At 42.7% G+C, this 20,744-nt stretch overlaps 1 protein-coding gene across 1 annotated transcript in view; it reads left to right on the top strand.

The window, feature by feature from the left end:
• Nucleotides 1-351: 351 nt before the first annotated feature.
• Nucleotides 352-20,744, top strand: part of LOC114446583 (uncharacterized) — a 23,885-nt gene continuing 3,492 nt past the window's right edge. The window contains exons 1-2 of the mRNA XM_028422237.1: nucleotides 352-409; nucleotides 490-534. Coding sequence (XP_028278038.1) covers nucleotides 395-409; nucleotides 490-534 — 60 coding nt within the window. The 5' untranslated portion in view covers nucleotides 352-394. The remainder of the gene's footprint in view (nucleotides 410-489; nucleotides 535-20,744) is intronic.

Here is a 20,744-nt window from a genome sequence, read left to right as displayed (position 1 = left end):
ATGGTGGACTGGTCACGTTGATAACATCCTCCTGAATGGGCTGAATAAACACACAGAGATAACACAGATAACACTCAGCACACACTGGTTAAACTGACAGTTGCAGCCATGATCCCGATGGGCCGCGGTTTGTGTCTTCCTTCTCCAGCCACCGTCCACCAGCTGTTCTCTGTGGCACGAGATGCCAGCATCATCCCTGATATCTCCTTGGATCCCGTCCTCACAACCTTCCTGTCACTGGACTCCTCAGCAGCACTGCAGCATCGATATGGTTTCCTGCAGCGGGGTATGAGCAGAGAGCAGCAAGCGGCGTTCAGACAGAGCCTGATCGGAGAGCTGGGGGGGCAGCAGGGTCACCTATGGAGGAGTAGGGGTCATTGCTCTGGCTCTGTCCATGCTTTTTGACCAGGTTGCCCAACATGTAGGCAAAGCTGTTCAGTTTTGTGTGTTTTTTGTAGAAAAAAAAATCAAAAATTGTTATCTTATCAGGTCCGAGTGCAAGGATCATCCACAGAGGGCCATCTATCAACGCAGGACCCCAGGCCATGATGATTTTTGGCCGAAACCACGGAGCTCTACGACAGTTTGCTGAAACTTTAAACTGTTGCCTACATTACCCACAATGCAACTTAAGTAAGAGCTCTGTTATGTCTGACAAGGTGCTAAAAAACAGACAAGCTCAGATATACTTTTGTTCTTCTTCCAACAGGTCCGTCTGAACTCTGTGCCTTTGGGATCTGCTAAATCACTGCGTTTTTCTTATAAGACAGGACTGAATCACCTGATTCAGGGCTACGCAGCTTATCTGCGCAGAAACATCCAGGAGACTGCAGCTCCAGGCCCACATCACACTGCAATCAATGCAGCCAGTGGTCCAAAAGAAACCAGTGCAACCAATACAACATGCTCCAGCAGTGTCCTTTTTAATATCAGTTTGGTCAGTCCAAGTGTCTCGGCTGATATATTCAATGACTCTACCACACCCAATTCAACTGCTGGAAGCTGTAAAACTCATGGCTCCACAGAGGACGTTGGACTCAACGAAGACAGGAAGGGAAACAATGACACCACTGTAGGTATGATAAATAAAAACACACTCAATATTTCTGCTGGGCACAGCAGGAAGGAGGAAGAACACATGTTAGTCATCGAGACTTGGAGAAACGTCAGTCACAACGTGCAGCACCATCCCTGTGAGTCTTCGGCCATTCAGCAAGCTCTGGTGACCCGCATTATCAACGCTCAGGACCTGGAGCGGAACAGAAACTTTTTCATTTACCGAGAGAAAGCCTTCCAGAACCTCCTCAGACAGAGGGAGGAGCTGAGGTCAAATTAGATCATACATCACAGGCAGATCATATTCATTGATCATGCACTTGTTGAATTAATGTAGATGAAGTATGGATGTCCTCAGATGTCACCTGGAGTCAGGTGAACCATCTCCAGCTTAACACCTCAAAGACTAAGGAGCTGGTCATCGACTTCAGGAAGTCCAGCCCACAGCCACGTCCAGTGACCGTCAGGGACGACGAGGTGGAGATTGTAGGCAACTACAAGTACCTCGGGTTGTGGCTGGACAACAAGCTGGACTGGACATGCTGTACAGATCACCTGTACAAGAAGGGCCAGAGCCGACTGTACTTCCTGCGAAGACTGGGAGCCTTCAACATCTGCAGGAAACTCCTGTGGATGTTCTACCAGTCTGTGGTGGCCAGTACACTTTTTTATGCTGTTGTCTGTTGGGGGGGTAACATAAACAAAAGGTGTGCTAACAGGCTGGACAGACTTATCAGGCGGGCCGGCTCTGTGGTCGGCATGAAGCTGGACTCCCTGGTGACAGTGGCAGAGAGGAGAACACTAAGAAAACTCCTGGCTATTGTGGACGATGCCAGTCATCCTCTGCACACTGTCATCAGCGCTCAGAGGAGCCAGAACAGTCACAGGCTGCTCCTCCCCAAGAGCAGGACCAACAGACTCAGAGACTCCTTTGTCCCCCGATCCATCAAACTCTACAACTCTGCTTTTGGCAGGAGGGGGAGAAGGAAGGGAGGAGCACAGCCCGCCTGATACAACACACGTGCAATAATTTACATGTGCAATAATCCTGTACCATTTATGCTGCTGTGCAATGTTTGTTTACATTTACGGCACTATACTACATTACCATTTATGCTGCTGTGCAAATTTTTTGTACACAATTCCTTTACATTACTGCACTATATCACATGACAATCTATGCTGGTGTGCAATGTTTGTAAATAATTCCTCTTATCCTTTATTTTTTACTGCACTATATTCTATTTTATTCTATTTTATCTTATTCTATTTAACTCTTGCTCTGACTGTTGGTGTTGTAGTGCTGCTTGTACCCAAATTTCCCCGAGGGACCTTCCCAAAGGGATTAATAAAGTATATTCTATTCTATTCTATTCTAAAAGAAAACAAACTGTTTTGACATTTCATTTATTTGTAGTATTACATGTGAAACTGATGCAAAGTAAAATAAAACATCACGGGTGTTCTCAGATTCTGTAAACAAATATCTAACAGTCTGCATCTAATGTATTGAATAAATCAAATTAAAAACAGCATTGTGTATCTGTAGAGGGCGCCATCACCCACCTCTCCTCACCGGAAGCCAGCAGAGGAGAAGAAGAAGAATCTCTCCTCCCGCCCCTTCAAACGTTGTTGTTGGATTGCTGCTGCGCTGCACTTCCGCACACTAATATGAACAGTATATACGAAGACCACAGCTAAAGACCACAGCTATCCGGAGGTATGTGATTTTGTTGTATAACTTTTATCAAACGCTGTTTCTACTTCAGCTAGCTAAACTGCTCTCCGGGCTTAGCTCGCGGTTAGCTGCGTGCGGTGAAACAAAGTAAAGGGAAAGTGTTGGAAGGTTGCTGAACAACAGTTAAAGTGTGTCACCTTATCAGGAAATATATGTAACGTTACTACTACTGGACACAGAAGTATTTAATTTACTTCACGGGAGGAGTTACTTACTCCTAGTAGTGACTGCGCACGTTAGCTTGTTTGCTACAATGCTAACAATTGAAGGAGTGGCTTTATTTCCTGGTAGGTTGTGTTTCATAAACATACCCCCAAAAAAGAAAAACGCTAATTTGGCGGACTGTTGTTTTAAATGTAATTACCCAAAACAGTGAACGACTTTATCTGTACACTGTCTGAATTAACTACGTGCCTAGAAGACAACTGAACAGTCAATAGAAAGACTCTCAGGTGTATTACAGGTAAGCTAGCTAGTTTTGCTATTGGGCTGCATCTAACAATGCTAATAGCGCTGAGTCAGACTAGTGATGGGAAATATACAGAGCTCAGTGTTGTCAATGAAACAATATTTGTGAAAACAAGCGCTCGACAGTTAGTATTTTCCCCCCCAATCATTATTTTATCACTTTGTGTTTTAAATAAAGCTTTATGTAGCTGTCGGAGACTCGGAACCGACGTTTGGGCTGTGTCGGAAGTAGCCCGGTCAGCTATGAATGAGCACCCGACATGTGCGTGTCGTGACTCGTGTGTTTCGTTTTGCTACAGAAAGCAAAGCAGAGCTACAGAACAAAGAATCACACCTCACTGAGAGAGAATGTCATTAATGTTTGTTATCATCTTTCTCTTTTTAAGTCTCATACTGAGTGAATGTGCTGTCTGTTTTACATATGGACACATGGAACCGCATGGTTGTGATTTAATGACACGTGTCAGTTTTTTTCTCTCTATGAAACATGCTGAACTATAATAAAACTCTTAAGTACTGTCAGGCCTGGCTGGATGGCATTAAGGAGCCATACAACGACTATACATTATTTACAATATTACATTATTAATTATTAATTGTAACCGGAAGGTTACTGGACAACCCTGCTATACTTGGGCAAGACACTTTACCTGCATAGCCCCCAGTGTACTCACTGGTGTATGGCACTCTTTGCTGGGCTGCCTTAAGCAATTTCCCCATTGTGGGACTAATACAGGTTTCAAATTTTATTTATTAAAATATAGATATTACTGTTTTCTATTGGTCATTGATAAACTTTTGTTTTTCTTTTTGCTACAGAAAAATGATACAGTTATCACTTTTCATCCACAAGGTAAGGAACATTCGAGGCATTTCATGCAGCAATGTCATAAATATTTACTCAACAATTTGATCACATATTTACTCACTAACAGTGATTGCACCTCCGTCAGCTGACATCTAACCTAGACTCTAACTAAAGCTTTTAAATTACACCTTCAACAGGCACATTGACTCTTAAATTAGTGATTTCTGAGCCTGGATTTACTTACAGTGGCTTGCAAAAGTATTCATACCCCTTGAACTTTTCCACATTTTCTCACATTATGCAAAAGTATTCAGCCCCCCTGAGGCAATACGTTGTGGAACCCCCTTTTGCTGCAATTATAGCTGCAAGTCTTTTGGGGTATGTCTCAGTTTTCAGATCTTGCCACAGATTCTCGATTGTATTTAGGTCTGGACTTTGACTGGGTCATTCTAACACATTAATATGTTTCATTTTAAACCATTCCACTGTAGCTTTGGCTTTATGTTTAGGGTTGTTGTCCTGTTGGAAGGTGAATCTCCGCCCCAGTATCAAGTGTTTTGCAGACTCCAACAGGTTTTCCTCCAAGATTGCCCTGTATTTGGCTCCATCCATCTTCCCATCAACTCTGACCTGCTTCCCTGTCCCTGCTGAAGAGAAGCAGCCCCAGAGCACGATGCTGCCACCACCATGTTTGACAGTGGGCATGGTGTGTTCAGAGTGATGTGCAGTGTTAGGTTTCCGCCACATATAGCGTTTTGCATTTAGGCCAAAAAGTTCAATTTTGGTCTCATCTGACCAGAGTGCCTTCTTCCACATGATTGCTAGGTCACTCACATGGCTTCTGGCAAACTGCAAACAGGACTTCTTGTGGTTTTCTTTAACAATGGCTTTCTTAATGCCACTCTTCAATTAAGTCCAGATTTGTGCAGTGCATGACTGATAGTTGTCCCATGGACAGATTCCCCCACCTTAGCTGTAGATCTCTGCAATTCATCCAATTTCAATTTCAGTTTTATTTATATAGCGCATATTACAATCAGACATTGTCTCAAAGCGCTTCACAGGAACCCCCCTAAGAGCACTGTGGCAAGGAAAAACTCCCTTTAAGAGGAAGAAACCTTGAGCAGTCAACTTAAGGGGGAACCAGTCCTGCCGCTAGTCAGAGAGAGAGAGAGAGAGAGAGAGCAGTACAGAGCAAACATGACAGCAAGATGAAACAGTGATTATATTGTAATAGATATCTATATATATCGTTAGTCCATAAGTAGGAATAGTAATTTGGTAGCAAAGATGAGCAGCAGGGGCCAGACTGCAGGTCAGTATGGAGGTCTTGAGACCTGCAAAGAGAGAGAGCGAGAGCGAGGTACAGAACTACGAGGAAGATAGTAAACACAGATTATGAGACGATATTACCCAGTATGATCCAGACTAAGGAGAGTAGAGGAGAGGTCAGAGGGTGAGGGGGAAACCGCTCAGAGGATCGTGTTTGTGCCCCCCGACAACATAGAGCAAGAGAGACTTCACGGGTCGGACTGCAGGTCAGCATCCAGGTCTTGAGACCAGTGTGAGCCAGACTAAGGAGAGAAAAGGAGAGGTTAGAGGGTGAGAGGGAAACTGCTCAGTGGATCATGTTTGTGCCCCTGACAACGTAGGCCTAGAGCAGCATAGCTGTGCTACACACTAGGTCTAAGGCTAACTGTACGCCTTACTAAACAGAAAAGTTTTAAGTCTAGTCTTAAAGGTGGAGGCAGTGTCTGCCTCTCGGACCCAGATTGGTAACTGGTTCCATAATAGCGGTGCCTGATAGCTGAAAGCTCGTCCTCCCATTCTACTTCTATGAATCCTAGGAACTACAAGTAAAGCTGCACTCAGAGATCTGAGTGTCCTATTAGGAACATATGGTACAATCAGGTCCTGCAGATACAATGGAGATGTTTAGGTCCAAAAACAATGACCTCAGTCTTGTCCGAGTTTAATAGTAAAAAGTTGGAGGACATCCAGTCCTTTATGTCCTTTAGACACGCCTGTAGTCTGACTAGCGGCTCCGTTTCTTCAGGCTTCATGGATAAATACAGCTGGGTATCATCAGACCTAAACCAACCAAACCAAACCTAAACCACAGTCACTATGGGCCTCTTGGCTGCGTCTCTGATCAGTGCTCTCCTTGTTTGGCCTGTTAGTTTAGGTGGATGACCATGTCTCAGTAGGTTTGCAGTTGTGCCATACTCCTTCCATTCGCCGATGATGGACTGAACAGTGGTCTGTGAGATGTTCAAAGCTTGGGAAATCTTTATAGCATAAATCTATATAGCCTAACCCTGCTTTAAATATCACCACAACTTTATTCCTGACCTGTCTGCTGTGTTCCTTGCACTTCATGATGCTGTTTGCGCCCCAATATTCTCTCAACAAACCACAGAGGCCGTCACAGAACAGCTGTATTTGGACTGAGATTAAATTACACACAGGTTGACTGTATCTAGTCATTAGGTCAACATTCGATCAGTCAGAAATCATCAGGCAACTTCTGAAGGCAATTGGATGCATTCAGAGAAAAGGGGGCTGAATACTTTTGCACACTGCACCTTTCAGTTTTTTATTTGTAAAAAAAAAATTAACTCATGTTTAACTTTCTTTCTACGTCACAACTGTATGCCACTTTGTGTTGGTCTTTCACATAACATTCCAATAAAATATATTTATTTTTGTGGGAATAATGTGAGAAAATGTGGAAAAGTTCAAGGGGTATGAATACTTTTGCAAGCCACTGTACAGGCATCCCAGATTAGAGTGTAGAAAGTAATGTTGTGCCCTACTTTGCTTGGATGACTTGGACAGTGTGATTTAATTTTACAATACAGGGCTCTAGACTAACTTTTTGCACTGGTTGCACTGGTGTGCCTAACTTTTTTCTTAGTGCACCGCAATTAGGTGCACCGCATCACACTTAATCCATATATTTTTGTACGCATCAGTACATTTTGTACTTGAAGATCTAAACTTCATTCCAGATACACAATATTACCATTCCTCTCAAACATTGTTCACAAATCTGTCTAAATGTGTGATAGTGAGCACTTCTGCTTTGCTGAGATAATCCATCCCACCTCACAGGTGTGCCACATCAAGATGCTGATCTGACATCATGATTAGTGCACAGGTGTACCTCAAACTGCCCACAATAAAAGGCCACCCTGAAATGTGCATTTTGGTTCTGCTTTATTGGCGGTCTGGGGACTCAGAACCAGTCAGTATCTGGTGTGACCACCATTTGCGTCATGCAGTGCAACACATCTTCTTCGCATAGAGTTTATCAGATTGTCTATTGTGGCCTGTGGAATGTTGGTCCACTCCTCTTCAATGGCTGTGCGAAGTTGCTGGATATTAGTGGGAACTGGTGCACGCTGTCGTATACGCCGGTCAAGCACATCCCAAACATGTTCAATGGGTGACATGTCCGGTGAGTATGCTGGCCATGCAAGAACTGGGACATTTTCAGCTTCCAAGAATTGTGTACAGATCCTTGCAACATGGGGCCGTGCATTATCTTGCTGAAACATGAGGTGATGCTCCAACGTGCTAGACGCCATCGAATGTGAGCATTTGCCCACTCAAGTCTGTTACGGCGACGATCTGGAGTCAGGTTAAGACCCCGATGAAGACGACGAGCATGCAGTTGAGCTTCCCTGAGACGGTTTCTGACAGTTTGTGCAGAAATTGTTTGGTTATGCAAACCAATTGTTTCAGCAGCTGTCTGAGTGGCTGGTCTCAGACGATCTCGGAGGTGAACCTGCTGGATGTGGAGGTCCTGGGCTGGTGTGGTTACTCGTGGTCTGCGGTTGTGAGGCCGGTTGGATGTACTGCCATATTCTCTGAAACGCCTTTGGAGACGGCTTATGGTGGAGAAATGAACATTCAATGCACGAGCAACAGATCTGGTTGACATTCCTGCTGTCAGCATGCCAATTGCACGCTCCCTCAATGCACATATGAACGGGCTTAATAATCACATATCATCCTAAAATGAATTTGGACCTTGTGTAATGAACACAATACTTTTTAAATGGGCGTTTGTCATGTAACCATGTACTGTAACTCCTTAAAACGAGTGAATCAGCCTTCATGAATGCAACCACACAGGTCAAATAATACTGTCCGTCAGACCTGTTCTGTCTGTTATAATGCTACGAGCACGTCACGCCCCCTCCCTGAACATTACCGGCTCGTTATCATCACTCATTCAGGTCAACAGCACATTAGCAAAACCTGCATAGTAGCAACAAATCTTCCTCCGCCGCTACATGTTCACCTAAACTGAAGTTTCTGCTGTTCAGCAGCGAAATGTGTCACACAAAAGTCCGGGCCGAAACAAACTTGTTCTTGTTCTCGTCACCTCGGGTAACGTGGAGTATAGAAAAAGCTTTAGCACACAGCATCAGCTCTGCACAGCTTATGTCCACGTTCTTCTTCTTCTGGATTTCCTGCGGTCTCGGCTGACTACAGCAGACACGTTTTCAAAAATACACACACGGGGGTCCCATCCTTCACTGTCTCTGATTGGTTTAGACCACGATATGAGCCTGATGTGTGTCTGTTGTTCAGAGTAATTTGGCTCATTAGATTATGATCAGTCAAAACAAGAGTAATGTCAGTTTGGTAACCTTTTTATTTATAATTTTATGTGGAAAAAGTATAGTTCAGTTTTCTTAAATATATAAATGAAACGGTGAGTCCTTCATATGGAGCATTTCTTGTAAGCTGTTTTTTTTTTTAATGCCTGTTCTTTTGTTGTTTATAGAGTCAGTTTTTGAACGATGGAGTCAGATCCCACTTGAAATCAAAAAGGAGGCTGGACAGCGGATGAAAATCTGTGTCTTTTGGCTTCCTATTCTATTGCAGCGGGACGAGTCCAGCAATGCTGTTTGCTGGGCTGCAGAAATAGGTCTAATCAGCTCAAAGTAAGCATTGCTAGCAGCCAACAATTTCCTTCCTGACTGTTTCAGGATGCTAATAAGTTTGTCATTGTCTCTTTGTAGGAACACAGTGGACCTACGTCTGAAGCACCTGCGCAAGATTGAGACAGTGGAGACAATCCTCAGAGCCTTGGAGCAAGGATCTGTAAGTTAACTGAGCCAGAGACTAAAGTTAGTGCCACCATCTCTGCCCATGAGCACAACTAGTGCAGCTCCAATAATTGTCTTAGATGCTGTGTGTGTGGATTTTGAGTTGAGTTGAGAAGGGCCAAAACAATGCTACCACATAAACATGTTCACAAGGAAATCAGGAATATTTGAAGATGGCAAATCAATAAAGAATATAGATAAGGGCAAAATGTGTGAGTTTCTGCTGATGAACATTTGTTTACCATCATTTTAGAACATTGTTTTTGGTTTAAAATGCTGCTTTGTTCTCTGTTCTAGTTGAAAAAGGACCAAAGCAAACATGTTAAACTTGGTAAGTGTTTTTTTTTTCTCAGGGTAGAAAATATAAATTTGAACACATCTGTGTGTGTGTGTAAGGATCAGGGTTGTTGAATTGAACTTGTGGGTGTTGCAGCATCGCACCGTTGAGGTTTTGGATGATGCCTTACACTGGTTGGAGCAAACGGAAGAACCTGACGTACGCACTCGCCTGATGGATCTCGGCCACGGACACACCTGCTTCACAGCTCTTCACTTTATCTTCACAGAGTGTTGGTTACAGTCATGCTCAGCGCTCTGCTTTCATCCACTCACTCTTCTCGTCATTCATGTGAAGCTATTGATTCTTGTTTTGTTTAGTTGCCAAGTATATTCAAGACATGGGAGGACGCCATGAAAAGACCATGAAGTCACTGATGGCTAAACCTGGAAGTTATTCTATAGAATAAATAATATAATATTATATTTATATAATAATATAAAGAAAGCCTAGAGAAGGTTCAGCCTCTTCCTCATAAGCAAGAGGAACAGTTAACTCTGCTCAAGGACAGTAACGAAGAGCTCTCTTTAAAGGTTTCTGAACAGCAGAACCCCATCAACTCCCTGCCGGCTGAAAACACTCTCCATGAACAAGTGAAGGAGAGCGAAGCCAGGCTCAGACAGAAGGAGGTCCAAAAGGAGGAGGACGCAACATCTGAACTCCTCACAAAGGGGTCCTCTAGGAAGGAGCTGAAAAAGGCTAAGAGGCTGCAGAAACAACAGAGAAAGCAGGAGAATAGAAAGAAAGAAGAGGAACTCCTCACACTCCTGTTCTATAAAAAAACCATCGTGGCTGCAGAGACGAGAAGAGTATGATGAACCAGACCTGCAGTATAAAACAAAGAAGAACAAAGTGAATAAGAGGGTAAAAATTAAATTATAAATTAGGGTTCAGGACATAGAGGCCATTATAACAACACAACAACACTCTAAATGATGGAGCTGAAGCCATATGTCCAGCAGTGACCTCAGAGTGACATCATTCAGGTAATAAAAATATGAATCACTGACAGTTTACTTGCTGTTTCTCCTGCACGACGATGATCCTAAACGTCCTACCTCTGTACGTAGAACTGCACATTTTGCTTATTTTATTTTTCCTATTGCTTATTCATATTTTTATTTATTCTTATGCTTAAGTCTACTGTTTCTTTTTTATCTTAATTTAGTTGTGTATGAAGTCATATGAAGGGAACTCGCAAAGTAAGAACTTCATTGCTCAGTGTAACTGTAAAGTGCTGTGCATTTGACAATAAACTTCTTGAATCTTGAATCCTCAGTCCGAAACATTTACACAATCACCAACATGATGTGTAACTAAGATCGTGCAGTAATGTGACTTTCACACCGAGGCCTGTCCTGGTGAAAAGCGCCATGTTAGCTCATTTAATGGAGGAGCTGAAGAAGACTGGACTCCAAGCTGCTCCTGCTGATCATTTATGTTAGGAATAAAACCCAAAATATCAGCTGTTAATCACTCAAGTGCTTTTATTCCTGCAGGAAGGAGCAGTCACATACACAGACAGTTGCCTCTGTAGGAGTGCTCAAGGTCTTTTCAGAGCAGCTCCCTTCTTATACCCTCTGTTATCTAACAGACACAGCTTCTCAGAATACACACATCTTAGAATAGGCACAAGCACAATCATATATGACAGTAACATATCATGTATGAGATCATAGGTGTAACATCACATATATTTCCATAGTAAGACATATGGATAGACTGTCTCCACAAAGTCCAGCAGGCCATGCTGCTGACACAGGTTAGGTTGTTTCCAGAATTCTTCCAACAACTGCTATGCTGGACCTGAAGAACCCTATGTAAGAAACAAAGATATGAAAAGGGGAAGAAGAAGAAACAGGGGCCTGTGCTTCCATTCACATTAAGGGCGGAATAAACAGAAACACTTTCAGTTTCCTTTCCTGAAGATGACACCAAAAACTAAACAAATAAAAAATTTGAAATAAAATCTAATACATTTAAAATAAATACTGGAACATTCACACAACACAAGATTCCATCCAGACTTACTGCAGAACAGTGAGTGAAGATGGATTGCTTCATTTGGCCATCACTAGTCCTGGCTATAATCGAGGAGCGTCAAATTAATCATTACAAAACTGTTTTGATATTTTCCAGAATCACCTGTTGTATGTCCTTACGAACCAAACGTTTGGTAATACAGTAAAATGACGTGTTAAAAGTTTCACCAAGGCATCAGAAAAGGAAACATATTCATCCAAACACCTTTTTTTACAGTCTGTGTAACAGCTGTTGAGACATCAGAAACAATCAAGACGCTTTATTGTCATAGAACAACGAAATTTGGTCCGACAGCTCAGAAAAGGCAATATATACAAAAACACACAATAATACTCAAAACAGAGCTACTCCGCAGTATAATGACATGGTCAAGTCCAGCACGATGTTATAAAGTGCAGCGTAGTGCATACAAGCATATAGACTTTAATGTGTGTCGATACAAATGTCCTTGGGATGCTGTGGACAGGTAATACAATGGCATTGTTTGCACACAAATGGCACAACCATGTTGACTGTTAGCTAGCTAGCAGCTAGCTAGTTGTTAAACTCACAAATCTGAATGCCGTGAATATAGTGAAATGTCTCGTGTGTTATGTTACCGTACTAAAGTCACGTAGTAACCTGCCTGTTTATCTGATGGTTAATGTCCTCTCTATGTGTCAGGCAGGGTTACAGAGCAGTTACTGAAAGCTCAGTTTACTCCCTCAACACTAGGCTTGTGCAAAATCGTATCGTGTGCAATTAATCGTCAGAAAAACTGTAATCGATTAATATTTGCCACTTATCGATTACGGCGATTAGTGCCTCGTCATGATGACGCATTTTTGTGTGCGGCGTAGTCTCACCATCACCCGCGCACATGTGAGCCCACAATAACAATAAAAAGACAGTGGTGTTCAGTTAAATAATGCGGAGCAGCACGTTTCTAACATAAGTTCAACGTCTGTCACCATAAGCCCGAGCACGAAGAAAGCGCAACGAGGACACAACACTACACTACAGCTGTATATAGTGCCGCGACATGCATTAGGTGACGCGTGTAGCGTTGGTTGTTGCTATAGTAACTGAATTTTTGCTCGTATCAAAGGAATAAACTCCGATCTTTATTTACGGACTCCATAGCAACATAGGAAACATTACAACAGCGAAGTCTCCTCCAGCAGATATTGGAAAGAATCCCACTCAGCCGAGAATCCGCGATACGTTTAGTCATTGTGCTCCTTACGACCAAACGAAGCGCTGGAAGAACGTAATGTAGGTTGATTTGCACAGACACACATTTAAATGTGAAATTGTCCGGTTTGTTTGTTTGTTTGTTTTTTCTGCTGCTGTTCTACAGTCTGAGTGAAAACATGCACTAGTGTGGGACATATTCCAGTCACAGGTTCATTTGTGCAGACACATTTTTTAACTTGAAATAATCACTGATGTGACTTTTCTGAACTTTGTTTGTCTATTTGTCTGTTTAATTTTAATGTTGACATGCTTTGTGACCTTAAGATAAAAACATTTGAAGGACAAAGTTACTTTAAATGTTTGCTTCATTATTATTTTGAAGCAGTTTGTGCCTCAATATTATCAATACATATTTCCATGGCTGGTTGGTGCCTACTCACCAGCTTAGCCTGTTGTGAATGAAGTAGTTAACTTGACTGATGATTTGTCGGTATCATGCTAGAACACTGTGTCAATTTAGAGTCAAAAACATGTAAGTGCAACTGTCATCAATTAATCGTCAAATTAATCGTTATCGGCTAAATGCCACAATTAATCGTGATTAATTTTTTTGCCAATATCACCCAACCCTACTCAACACACAGGGCAGCTGCTCACCTTCCACTCTGAGAACAGCTGCTGCTTCTCTCCCTGTCTTTTCCTTTCTGATGTTGTCTGTATAAAAGCATGTTCTATCATATAAAAAGCCGTTTCCCTACTTTTCAAACGGAATCTCTCCTCGTACATGGCTGTGCCTGTGTTTCTCTGCCGGTAGCGATGTTAAATCAGCGTGAGTTCAGTCTGACAGCGTTTTATTTTGAAAATCCACCGGAAACGCTTTTATTCTGGTGCCTGACTTCCTGTCTGCTCGATGTAGTTGGTGCAGACAGAAAAAAAGGTTCGATCGCCACAATCAAAACATACACTTATAAATATAAATAGCGTTACTCCTCCGCTTTGCTAGCCTCAGCTAAGAAGCTAACGCGAACGATGGCTAATGCTAATAGCAGCTACGCTAGCTTACGCAAATAACATCAAAGGCTCCAACAGATGCGTGGTAGAAGGGGGCGTTTTCCTGGTTACCACAGCGCTGCAATACCGTTACTATAGTAACAGACCTAACAAAGCCAGTGGGTTTTTCGAGCGAGAGTAAAACACCGTAAAGAGAACCGTCGGTGCTGGTCGAAGCTGGAGGAGGTAACGTAAGTCCAGCTCATGCTAAAGCCTTACTGTTTGTCACATGACCCCAGGTGAGGTTAGGTTGATGTTAAATCAACTTAGAAAAGTTGGGAGGTAGCTACTGTTTACTTTCAGTTACAGTAGACGGTATTATTTGTCTGAAGACATGTTGTTGCCTTTTCTGCTGCCTCCCCACACACAATGGACATGAGGAGATTCCTAACAAAGACACGGAGAGTTAGAGTTGTTTTCAGCATTAACCCATGTTGTAATAAGGGCCAGGTTAGCTCCTGTTAGCCTGCTAGCTTCAGCCTCGCCTAGCCAGTGCACATAGCCACCTGCTCCTATTCTTATCAGCAAGAATAAAACACATGTGATGGACCGTCAGGACACAGTGGAGCATTATATGAACAGGGAAACACTGATGTAGCAGATAAGGCAGGGCATCATTATAAACACATCCACAAGGTTTGTTGTGAATTGAGCAGTTTTATAAGCAAATAAAAATAAAGACATGCATCTTTTTGTAAGTTAGTATTTTTAGTGTTTCAGTATTATCTGCATTAAGCAGTTTGGTTCATTTTTCTATGGGATTTGCCAGTTTTTTGTCTCTGTAAATGAGAGAAGGCCTCAGATATGGAGGCTGTTAGTGTAGTAGCACCAGTATGTTTGACAAAACTGTTGTTTCACTTGGAATTAGTTTCTGTTTGTCACCGAGTTTTTGTTGAATCTGTCTCTGAAATAGTCATTAAGTGTTTACTGTAGGTAAAATAGTTTAACACTGTTAAAATCACTGTTAAAATCCACAGGAAATCGCAACTACTTCATATTATTATATTTCATAATATACTTATGTACTTTTTTTCAGATCATTCAGAAGGACCGAGACTTGCAGTCACAGACAAAAGGCTTGAGAGCATGCAGCAGTTCGTTAAAGACGTCAGAGAGATGAAGCTCCTGGAAGAAAAACTCAGCGAGCCTCAGATGTCCAAGAAGGAGCAAAAAAATGCAGAAAAGAAGTTGCAGAAAGAACGTGAGGAGAGGGAGAAACAGGAGAAGAAGGATCGTAAGGAGAGGGAGAAACAGGAAAAGAAAGAACGTGAGGAGAGGGAGAAACAGGAGAAGAAGGATCGTAAGGAGAGGGAGAAACAGGAAAAGAAAGAACGTGAGGAGAGGGAGAAACAGGAGAAGAAGGATCGAAAGGAGAGGGAGAAACAAGAGAAGAAGGATCGTAAGGAGAGGGAGAAAGTGGAAAAGAAGCAAAATCCTTCCAGATATGAGGAGCTGGTCTCTAAACTTTGCTCAGTCCAAAGCCAGCTAGAAACTGAGAAGCAGACTGTCCTGGAAAGAGACGGTCTGATCCACAAGCTGGCAGAAGAGAAGTGTTCCCTGCAAGAGGAGCTGGACCAGGCCAACCAGACTGTCCTGGAAAGAGACGGTCTGATCCACAAGCTGGCAGAAGAGAAGTGTTCCCTGCAAGAGGAGCTGGACCAGGCCAACCAGACTGTCCTGGAAAGAGACGGTCTGATCCACAAGCTGGCAGAAGAGAAGTGTTCCCTGCAAGAGGAGCTGGACCAGGCCAACCAGACTGTCCTGGAAAGAGACGGTCTGATCCACAAGCTGGCAGAAGAGAAGTGTTCCCTGCAAGAGGAGCTGGACCAGGCCAACCAGACTGTCCTGGAAAGAGACGGTCTGATCCACAAGCTGGCGGAAGAGAAGTGTTCCCTGCTAGAGGAGCTGGACCAGTCCATCGCTGAAACTGAAGACGTCAGCAAGGAACTGGACCAACGCACTAAAAAATGTGTGGAGTCATTAAATATGCTATCCATTCTGCAAGCTGACGTGGACCAGGCCAACCAGACTGTCCTGGAAAGAGACGGTCTGATCCACAAGCTGGCAGAAGAGAAGTGTTCCCTGCTAGAGGAGCTGGACCAGGCCAACCAGACTGTCCTGGAAAGAGACGGTCTGATCCACAAGCTGGCGGAAGAGAAGTGTTCCCTGCTAGAGGAGCTGGACCAGGCCAACCAGACTGTCCTGGAAAGAGACGGTCTGATCCACAAGCTGGCAGAAGAGAATCGTTCCCTGCAAGAGGAGATGGACCAGTCCATCGCTGAAACTGAAGACGTCAGCAAGGAACTGGACCAACGCACTAAAAAATGTGTGGAGTCATTAAATATGCTATCCATTCTGCAAGCTGACGTGGACCAGGCCAACCAGACTGTCCTGCAAAAAGACGGTCTGAGCCATAACCTGGTGGAGGAGAAGTCTTCCCTGGAAGAGGAGCTGAAACTTGAGCAGCAGGCTATAAAAGAAAGCCTAGAGAAGGTTCAGCCTCTTCCTCATGAGCAAGAGGAACAGTTAACTCTGCTCAAGGACAGTAATGAAGAGCTCTCTTTAAAGGTTTCTGAACAGCAGAACCCCATCAACTCCCTGCCGGCTGAAAACGCAGTTCTCCATGAACAAGTGAAGGAGAGCGAAGCCAGGCTCAGACAGAAGGAGGTCCAAAGGAGGAGGACGCAACATCTGAACTCCTCACAAAGGGGTCCTCTAGGAAGGAGCTGAAAAAGGCTAAGAGGCTGCAGAAACAACAGAGAAGGCAGGAGAATAGAAAGAAAGAAGAGGAACTCCTCACAATCCTGTTCTATAAAAGTCAGGATGAGGATCCGATTTACGAGGTTAATGACGACGAAGGGGAAATTTACCTTCGTTCGTACAGACGCATAGAAGAAAATGATAACTGAAATGAAATATATAATAAAATATATAATAAATACCTAAAGAACATACTACTGTATAAACCTTTATATAGTAAAGAGCATGACATGAATGTTCCAGTATGAATGTACAGTGTCTGAGTGACTGTTACAGTTCAGAGTTCAGTAGTTTGATTGAGACAGGCAGGAATGACTTCCTGTGTCTCTCAGTGGTGCATCGTGGGAGTCGGAGTCTGTTGCTGAACAAGCTCCTGTAGCTGTTCAGTACAGTGTGGAGTGGGTGGGAGGGACAGTCCAGTATGGCCTTTATTTTGGACAACATCCTCCTCTGACACACCTCTGTCAGAGAGTCCAGGTCCTCTCCCACAACATGGCCGGCCTTCCTGATGATTCTGTTGAGTCTGTTGATGTCCCTCACCCTCAGACTGCTGCCCCAGCAGACAACAGCATACATGATGGCACTGGCCACCACAGACTCATAAAACATCCTCATCATCGTCCTGCAGATGTTGAAGGACCTCAGAAAGTAGAGGCGACTTCCTGTAGACAGTGTCCACGTTCTTACTCCAGTCCAGTTTGTGGTCCAAGTGCATTCCCAGGTATTTGTACTCCTCCACCACCTCCACACTGACCCCTTTGATGCTGGTAGGGGTCACTGGAGCCTTTGTCCTCCTCAGATCCAAAACCATAAACCATAAACCAAAAAAAACCATCGTGGCTGCAGAGACAAGAAGAGTATAATGAACCAGACCTGCAGTATAAAACAAAGAAGAACAAAGCGAATAAGAGGCAGCAGAACCTTACAGCTTACAAGCTTCCAATAAAAGCTGTCAACTAAAACAACATCTGACAGTTGTGCAAAAAAATCTCAGATTTTTACTTGTTTTTTTCCAGAATTCGACAATTCTGAGGGAAAAAAGTCTCAGTAAATTCTCAGATTTAAGTCCACCTCCAAGAAGAAGCCCTCTTGTCTCTCTCTCACACACACACTTTAAAAAAAATAAAAAATAGCCTATAAGTGTCATATTGTTAAATATTTAATAAGATATAACAATATAAATAATAACAGGTGGTGGTTCTGGTTTATTTACCATATGAGTGGTTCAAGCGCAGAACCTAATTAATGCTGACTGTGGTGTTAGGTAGAGATGAGAACTCTCGGAACCGACGTTTGGGCTGTGTCGGAAGTAGCCCGGTCAGCTATGAATGAGCACCCGACATGTGCGTGTCGTGACTCGTGTGTTTCGTTTTTGTTGAACAGAGAGCTACAGAACAAAGAATCACACCTCACTGAGAGAGAATGTCATTAATGTTTGTTATCATCTTTCTCTTTTTAAGTCTCATACTGAGTGAATGTGCTGTCTGTTTTACATATGGACACATGGAACCGCATGGTTGTGATTTAATGACACGTGTCAGTTTTTTTCTCTCTATGAAACATGCTGAACTATAATAAAACTCTTAAGTACTGTCAGGCCTGGCTGGATGGCATTAAGGAGCCATACAACGACTATACATTATTTACAATATTACATTATTAATTATTAATTATTAATTGTAACCGGAAGGTTACTGGACAACCCTGCTATACTTGGGCAAGACACTTTACCTGCATAGCCTCCAGTGTACTCACTGGTGTATGGCACTCTTTGCTGGGCTGCCTTAAGCAATTTCCCCATTGTGGGACTAATACAGGTTTCAAATTTTATTTATTAAAATATAGATATTACTGTTTTCTATTGGTCATTGATAAACTTTTGTTTTTCTTTTTGCTACAGAAAAATGATACAGTTATCACTTTTCGTCCACAAGGTAAGGAACATTCGAGGCATTTCATGCAGCAATGTCATAAATATTTACTCAACAATTTGATCACATATTTACTCACTAACAGTGATTGCACCTCCATCAGCTGACATCTAACCTAGACTCTAACTAAAGCTTTTAAATTACACCTTCAACAGGCACATTGACTCTTAAATTAGTGATTTCTGATGCTGAGCCGTCAACCCCACTGAGGACCTCAGCACTTACTCACACACCTGGAAGGAGGTGGGTCAGATACGGAGCCCCGTGCCAGGTACGATCATTTTCCCTCATCCAAACCTCTCACACTGTATGTGTTTGTGTTGGCCTGCAGGTGTCACATGTGTTCTCTGGCTATGGAGCTGGGGTGAGATATGTCCACTTCCAGCACCGAGTGAAGAACAGTTTCCTCAATGGCTTCTTCACCACGACATTTACAGGCAGCACGGTAATCGTAAGACCAGTCAAAAGCAGCCCATAGGGTGAAACACTGTAATGACACCGTTGCTATTGCACTCCAACTAATCAACACAAAAATGTTCAACTTTTTCAACTGACCGTTGAAAGGAATATAGGAAAATGTGCAATCCACAATCTTTATTTGTTTTTACCAGGTTTAAGAGAGGTTTTCATTTATTTTTAAACAAAAGCTAGGAAATAAATCTGTGCCTTGTGTGTGCTTAGTAATAAAACATACAGCTTTTATTTGAGAGTTGATTATTTCTTTCAATCAGTGACACCTACCTAAAAATAATGCAATTTTCCCATTGTGGGTTTTATTAATTTTAAAAATACAGCATGTTTATTTGAAAGGGTAACACTTTACAAATCACACAGTTCAGTGGTTTTTGTTCATATCATGGCAATTATCCTGTGTTTAGCCTACTTATTCATTCATTATCAATAATTCCAGTAGTGTTTGTAGTGTGTAATTTAAAAATGGGGTTTTAAAAACTTGGACAGCTAACAACATTTAAAACCCTATTGCAGCACTGACATGTTTAATCAGCTTCCAAATAAATAGATATTACGTTTATATCTAAGCGGATTAAAAAAATACACGTTATTTAACGAAAATGGTGGTAAAATATATAAATTCGCGTTTATCACAACTTTTCAAAACGGAAAAGAAAAATCTTTGCAGTTGCGCACTACTGCTTTTGCTGCGTTCAAGTGCACTCGACAATTACACCTGCTTATACATACACAACATCAACCAAACTATTTCTATGCGCTTCTCAAACGCATTCAGCCCTTTTAAGTTATAGTCCAAGTAGCTATTAGGCTAAAAATAAACACTTGTTGGCGCTCTTTCAATATTTTAGGCCGTAAAAACTTCGTCGCCCCTACAGTCTCACGTCTGAAACAGGAATTTCAGAGTAGACCCTGAACACAGCACGCCACCCGCCGCGTGGGATGGGAGCATCACCAGGACGGACCACTGACGGCAATGAGAGTTAAGGGTGAAGTTAACTCCTGAGTTCAGCCGTCGAGACGCGGATAGTTTTACGTGTGTGGAGCAAACTTTCAGAAGCAATGTCAGCCTTTGGTGGAGCCGTGCCATAAAGCAGAAGGTAAGAGAGGAGACCGGGGCAGGTGCAGCATTTGGGGGAGGCTGGTGGAGGCTACGCCCTCGTGACCCATCTGTAGTTTGCTAAAGTTAAAATAACAGCAAACCCTCTGTTATACATGTATAACTAAAACGGCTGAATGATGTCTTTTTATTATCTCTGTTTTATTTTTCTATCAAGAAATGTTAAACACGACTTGTATGTGGTCAATGTAAAACCCAGTTTACTCGTTAAAGACGTGCATGTACTAAGAGCTAGCATAAAAGTACTCAGAACACCCATAGTATTTAGCCTTAAACCTACACCATCTCTAAGTTCATTATTATATTATATATTATATTATAAGTATTGTAATTCTGCCTGTACAGTTACCACACAGACACACAACCATGTTGTTGTTTTGTCGTTCTACACGTCCAGGATGTCTTAATGATGTCGGTGTTTCCTGAAAGATCACCTCACTTTCTCACTTGGCATTTTCTGATAAGGGCTGAACTTCAAAAGCTGGCATTTAACTGCCAGGAAAACAGCGTTCATTTAGCAGATTGGCAGACATACACACAGTGTCCCCAGCTGTCCGTCTCCTGTGTCCATGCCAGTCCTGGCTGCTTGCATGTTAGGAGCTGCTGATGTGTGAGACAGGAGGCGTTGACTGTAGGTACACCCCCCCCAGTGCTGGTCCATTA

This window comes from Parambassis ranga, chromosome 14, assembly GCF_900634625.1.
Source record: "Parambassis ranga chromosome 14, fParRan2.1, whole genome shotgun sequence".
Classification (NCBI taxonomy): domain Eukaryota; kingdom Metazoa; phylum Chordata; class Actinopteri; family Ambassidae; genus Parambassis; species Parambassis ranga.
Note: the sequence above shows the minus strand (reverse complement) of the source record. Positions and strands in the feature narration are given on the sequence as shown.